Source organism: Helianthus annuus, chromosome 13 (genome assembly GCF_002127325.2).
Source record: "Helianthus annuus cultivar XRQ/B chromosome 13, HanXRQr2.0-SUNRISE, whole genome shotgun sequence".
Lineage (NCBI taxonomy): Eukaryota > Viridiplantae > Streptophyta > Magnoliopsida > Asterales > Asteraceae > Helianthus > Helianthus annuus.
In genome coordinates this window covers 160368394-160374982 of record NC_035445.2, presented here as the reverse complement: position 1 = coordinate 160374982, position 6589 = coordinate 160368394, and the positions used below count along the sequence as shown (strand labels likewise).

The 6589-nt window shown below is 37.7% G+C and overlaps 1 protein-coding gene across 3 annotated transcripts; it reads left to right on the top strand.

Moving 5' to 3' along the window:
* The first annotated feature begins 385 nt into the window (after nt 1-385).
* Nucleotides 386-5651, top strand: LOC110900022. Of its 3 annotated transcripts, none has more exons than XM_022146923.2 (2): nt 386-930; nt 2225-5651. In XM_022146923.2, exons 1-2 carry the CDS (start codon nt 435-437, stop codon nt 3676-3678), a joined length of 1950 nt encoding a protein of 649 aa, XP_022002615.1. In that variant the 5' UTR covers nt 386-434; the 3' UTR covers nt 3679-5651. The 3 variants fall into 3 exon arrangements, with proteins under 3 accessions (XP_022002615.1, XP_022002616.1, XP_035837586.1); XM_022146924.2 differs by lacking the exon at nt 386-930 and adding an exon at nt 991-1891; XM_035981693.1 differs by lacking the exon at nt 386-930 and adding an exon at nt 2015-2038.
* The last annotated feature ends 938 nt before the right edge of the window (nt 5652-6589 follow it).

Here is a 6589-nt window from a genome sequence, read left to right as displayed (position 1 = left end):
GGTCCGTGGACCCCGACCCACGCAATGTGGGTCCGCCCCTGCGGATAACACTAATAACCGAATTAAACCGAACTATACACACCCCTACTTTCTAGTAGTTTCTACGACCAAGAGTCCTTATTAGTGGGTCAACAATTGATAGTTTGAAAACTACTTGGTTTACCTCATTGATTGTACTGTCCATTCCATATACAAAGATATGTCTTTTGCATATTGCATAGTGATCGTGCTTTGTAATGTTTTTTTTCATGGATTCAAAAAATAAAAACAAACTATTAAATAAAGAGTCTTTTTTGATTCTTTGACAAGTCGGCACATGGACTAATAATTTACTCATCTATGACACGATGACCTTTACTATTTTCTTATTAATAAATAAAAAATTAGTTCATGTACATCTAAACACGTAGCACTTTCTCTTCGTCACTTCCAACATGAACCCCCTCACCGGAGACCAACCGGAAACCACCGTCGAAAACCTCCACGACGCCATAACAAACTCCACAACCACACTCTCTCTCAACAACCAGCCGATAATAACCGTCACCGAGAACTCCTCCGCCACCTACATAACCTCTCAAAACCCCTGCCTCGACTTCTTCTTCCACACCGTACCTGACACACCACCAGAACACCTAATCAACCGTCTAGATCTCGCATGGAGCCATAATCCTCTAACAACACTCAAACTCATCTGCAACCTCAGGTCCGTACGCGGCACCGGCAAATCGGACAAACAGAGCTTCTATACAGCAGCGATCTGGCTCCATAACAACCATCCGAAAACCCTAGCTTATAATATTCCGATTCTAGTTGAGTTCGGTTACTTCAAGGACTTGTTAGAGATTCTCTATTTGCTTATCGAAGGTCCTGAAGCGCGAAAAGTTGCGAAATCGGAGTGGATCTCGAAGAAATCGGCGAAAGGAAAAGGTACAATAAGTTGAGTTGGTTGCTATAGTTTGTTACTCAGTCAGTTATGTTAATTATTGTGCTTTATTGAAAGTCCCGAAGTGCGACAACTTGCGAAATCGCACGAAGAAATTGGTGAAAGGAAAAAGTAGTAGTGTGTATAGATTGTATGTATTGAGTCGGTTACTATAGTTTGTTACTAGTCAGTTACTCAGTCGGTTATGTTAGTTATTGAAACCGATCTGACTCCATAATAGCCATCTGAAAACCCTAGGTTATAATATTCCGGTTCTAGTTGAGTTCGGTTACTTTAAGGACTTGTTAGAGGTTCTTTATATGCTTATTGAAGGTCCTGAAGTGCGAAAACATGCGAAATCGTACTGGATATCAAAGAGATCGGGGAAAGGAAAAGGTATTGGTGTATATAGGTATTGAGTCGGTTGCTATAGTCTGTTACTCAGTCGGTTATGTTAGTTATTGTGCTTATTGAAGGTCCTGAAGTGCAATAACTTGCGAAGTCTCACGAAGAAATTGGTGAAAGGAAGAGGTAGTAGTGTATATAGGTTGTATGTATTGCGTTGGTTACTGTAGTTTGTTACTAGAATACTAGTTAGTTACTCAGCCAGTTATGTTAGTTGTTGTGCTTATCAAAGGTCCTGTAGTACGAAAACTTGCGAAATCGCACGCACTGTATCTCGAAGAAATTGGTGAAAGGAAAAGGTATTAGTTGTGTAGCTTGTATGTATTGAGCCGGTTGCCATAGTTTGTTACTAGTTAGTTACTCAGTCGGTTATGTTAGTTATTGAAATCAATCTGGCTCCATAGCAACCATGTGAAGACCCTAGGTTATAATATTCCAATTCTAGTTAACTTCAGTCACTTTAAGGACCTGTTAGAGATTTCTATATGCTTATCAAAGGTCCTGAAGTGCGAAGACTCGCGAAATCGAATTGGATCTCGAAGAAATCGATGAAAGGAAAAGGTATCAGTGTGTATAACTTGTATGCATTGAGTCGGTTACTATAGTTTGTTACTAGTTAGTTACTCAGTCGGTTATGTTAGTTATTGTGTTTATCGAAGGTCCTGAAGTGCAAAAACTTGCGAAGAAAGCAATTGGTGAAAGGAAAAGGTATTAGTGTATATAGGCTGTATGTATTGAGTCAGTTACTATAGTTTGTTACTAGTTAGTTATTCAGTCAGTTATGTTAGTTATTGATTTCTTTTTCATCTACTAGTCTATATATAGAGGAGATTGTATTGTATTACATACTTTTGATCATTATATGAGATTGAGCCTGATACTCACTTGTAAAAGGTATGGCGCGAAAGATCTATTTTCTATCGAAGAAGAAGAAGAAGAAAAAAAACGGCGATGATGAGATGAAAGCGAAATTGAGAGCACGAGTGCCTCGAGAGCAGAGGATTGAAGAAAATAGGGCACAGATGAAGGCGGAGAGGGAGAGAGCGAAATCGTTGAGGAGAGAGAAGGAATCTGCAATGGTGGAAAAGGCACGTGATAGATACGATTCTGATCCGGATTACAGGTTGTTACATGATCAGGTATCGATGTTTTTCGCTGGTTGTTTGAGATCTGATATTGAATTGTTGAATTCTGGTGACTGTTCGAGAATTAGTTTAGCTGCTAAGTGGTGCCCTAGTGTTGATTCGTCGTACGATAAGGCTACATTGATTTGTGAGTCGATTGGTAAGTTAATTTACCCTAGAGATTCAGATCCAGAGTTTGGTGAAATTGATGATGTTAGTTATGTCTTTAGAGTCAAAAATCTGTTAAGGAAGCAAGTTCTTGTTCCTCTTCGTAATGCGTTGAAGTTACCTGAAGTTTACATGAGTGCAAAGCAATGGAGCTCGATTTCTTACGATAGAGTAGCATCAATAGCCATGAAAAACTACACAGATATATTCCTGCATCGAGACAACGAGCGGTTTCGTAAGTATTTAGAAAACGTAAAGACTGGCGATGCGAAGATAGCCGCAGGAGCTTTGCTGCCTCATGAGATCATTGGTGGTTTGAGTCGTGGGAGTGGAGCTTCGATAGTAGCTGAGCTTCAATGGAAAAGAATGGTGGATGATTTGTCGAAAAAGGGGAAACTAACAAACTGCATTGCGGTGTGCGATGTTTCCGGTAGCATGTCGGGTACGCCAATGGAGGTGTCAGTAGCGCTTGGTTTGTTAGTATCGGAGCTCAGTGCAGAGCCGTGGAAAGGTCACGTGATCACATTCAGTGAGTCGCCCGAGCTGCACTTAATCGAAGGGCATAATCTCCGATCAAAGACAGAGTTCATACGAAACATGAATTGGGGGATGAACACGAATTTTCAGAAAGTGTTTGATAAACTGTTGGAGGTTGGTGTGAACGGGAAGTTGAGTGAAGACGATATGGTGAAAAGGGTGTTTGTGTTTAGCGATATGGAGTTCGATCAAGCTTCTTCGGATCCATGGGAGACCGATTTCGAAGCGATCGAGAGGAAGTTTAAAGGGTGTGGGTATGAAAGAGTGCCGGAAATTGTGTTTTGGAATCTTAGAGATTCGTCTTCGACTCCGGTGACTGCTAACCAGAAAGGTGTGGCTCTGCTCAGTGGGTTTTCGAAGAATTTGTTGACGTTGTTTCTTGAAGAAGGTGGAGTGATTAAACCGGAGGATATAAAACCGAATAAGAGTGGTGTTGGTGATGGGGATTTGAATCCTGAAGATACTATGGAAGCTGCTATATCTGGAGAACTGTATCAGAAACTAGTTGTGATTGATTGAGTTTTTGTTACCATCCAATACTTTTAACACACACTCTACGTTCCTTGAGGAAAACCTTTTTACTTGATGACTTAAAACCACACAATGTGACTCTTTATATGAGCGTTCTAGTTGTTTTCTATACGTTGAAGCGTCAAAGATATTGAAAACAAACATAAAATAGGAAATACCATCACCTGGATTGCGGTTTGACTTGATAACGGAACCACATAAGTATAGAGTTGGATCCCCACATCAACACCAACAATGATCGCGATGATACCTAATGCCACTAGTTCGACAAAAGTTTCTTGTCATGCATAAGCACAATGGAGATAGCTAAACAAAAATGATGTTAATAACCTTGTGTAAACAGTGTTAATCCTGAAGTTGGACTACACTTGTCAAAATCAAATAGTTTTAAGGAGTTTTTATTTTTACACACTGTTCCCGAGACTCATTTAACAGGGGGAGGGGAGGGAAAAGAGATGAAAATATGATAAACCATGTTCCCGAGTTTCTTTTAACAGGGGGAGAAAAGGGAAAAGGGAAAAAAATATGACCATATATTCATCCTCTCAAATTGGAGAGACTAGGAGAGAAAATTTTCCTTTCCCTCCCCTCACCTCCCCTGTTAAATGACTCGGAAACATAGTGTTAGAGTTTTGAATTAAGATCGGGTATTCTTATAGTTTCCTTTTATGTTGGTTTAAATTTATGTATTTTCCAAGTTTGGGTCTCTTATCTAGTCACAATGTCTTTATAATTGTTAATTAACTAGCCAAATTCCCCGCATCTTGCGGCGGGAATTTGATGGTATCGGTTCGGTTTATTACGATATTGGTACAGTATCGAAACTCGTTGTAGCTTATAATACCAAAATATTACTCCATTTCAAATACAACTTTGTTTTCAACATTTGTTCAACCGAAATATGAATGAAATTTATAATTTTATACCAAAAGCCATAAAAATGATTTTGGCATCGCTACCGTAGTTGTTCGAACGGTATCAGGTTGGTTTGTCATGGTAAAGACACAAAATCAATTGTACTTAACATGTTTGATTTTAAACTAAATTTCTATTGAAAGTTAGATAAAAATAAGCACGTTACAAGAGTGTATTTGGAGTAATATAAGCATTACATTATATTATTTAATGAAAAGGGTAGTCATCTTACTTTGTAAGTCATAAGAGTAGAACAAAACCTATTCATATTAATTTTAATAAATATAATATTAAAAAAGAAGTTAAAATTGAATAATAAAAAATTGTTAAAAGTACAATTCATATGGGTTGATAATTGTATTGTAGTATACTATAGTTTAGTATACTACATACAAGTACATTATGTGAATCTTGTTTTATAATTAAATTTGTTTGTATTAAGCTCGCCATTAAAGAAAAGATGTAAAAAAAGTATTCTAATTGCTACTTAAAATGGTTTTTTTTATGGTTTTGTAATTTTGTATAAACGTGAGAAGAAGAAGGAATGTAGATATAACATCGGTCATGTGTCTTTTTTACGACGAACTCGAGGAAACGGTGGAGCACTTGTTTACCGCTTGCATGGTGGCTACAAGGGTTTGGTCGGCTTTCAGCGTTTGGTGCAACATTCCTCCGTTTTTCTTTTTTGAGTACAAAAACATTTTAGACATCCATAATTTCATCAAGGGTGGTAAGAAGGCGGAAAATATCATTCACAGGATGGCTATGATAACTTGCTGGTGCATATGGAAAGAAAGGAACGATGTGGTGTTTAACCAGAAAAAAGTATTATGCAAGATGTCTTAGGGGAGATAAAGGCGAGAGGTTTTGCTTGGGTCAAAAACAGAACATCATGTAATTATATGATATGAGGAGTGATGTAAATATCCGATGTACATGTTGTAATTTCTTTGGCCTTTGCCCATTTGGGTCGGGGGTGTTGTAGTTTGTTTGGCCTTTTGCCTGTTTGGGTCGGAGGTATGTTAATGAAGTTTAATTTTCAAAAACAAAAAAAAAAAAAAAAAATAGCCATTCTTCGAATTATGTACTTGTTTAGTATACCAGCCAATAAATAGCCTCTTCCAAATTTTAATGCTTTGAACGTTTTGGTACTTGAAGAAACTCTTCATTTACCCTCAAAGAGTCTTGGTGTTAACTTGACTAGTCTATATATAATATACTCGATCAAACGCTCGTTCAATTCACAACATGGGTCTATCTTTCAGAATGAGTCCGGTTGCAAGTGATCATATAATACTGGAGGTAACGAAGCCTCAAGCTTTCGACAAAGTGAGTATAAAGATTCAATACCAGGATAGTATCTATGTTCAAGATCAGCATTTTAGTCTTAACAAAAGGAAGCAGATAGATTGCTGTAGACATCAGCTGTCCGTTCAGAAACTAAGTATTGGAAACACTTGGATTCGTGTTGTAACCACATACAAGCAAAACTTTCACTTCAGTGTTACAAGCTCCACTGCTATTGACGATCTGAAACTAGATTTATCAGCCGATCATTCTACCTTGGAGCTATTGATTTGCATAAGTACGTTGTATTGCTCATCGGATTTATCAGAACAAGACGGTTGATGATTTCAGCCTATTTGTTATGATCCTTGTCTTTTTTTTTTTATTTTCTGTTATGAACCTTGTCTTTTTTTATTCTTACTTTTGTTCTCATAATAGTTTCTATCTTATGTTGTTAAAAGTTTGATGAAAGACAAACATCTACATGGTTTTTGTATGTGGCCAAGACTTTTAAATTAAAATATGAGCAGTGGCGGATCCAAAAACCTTTTTCACTGGATTCCTTTTGGTAGATTCTCACTATTTTTTTTTTCCAAATCATACGAGTTTCTCACTAATTTTTCTCATTTTTTCTAAATCGAATGGGTTCCTGGAAACCCACAAAAGTGGCCTAGATCTGCCCCTGAATATGAGAAGT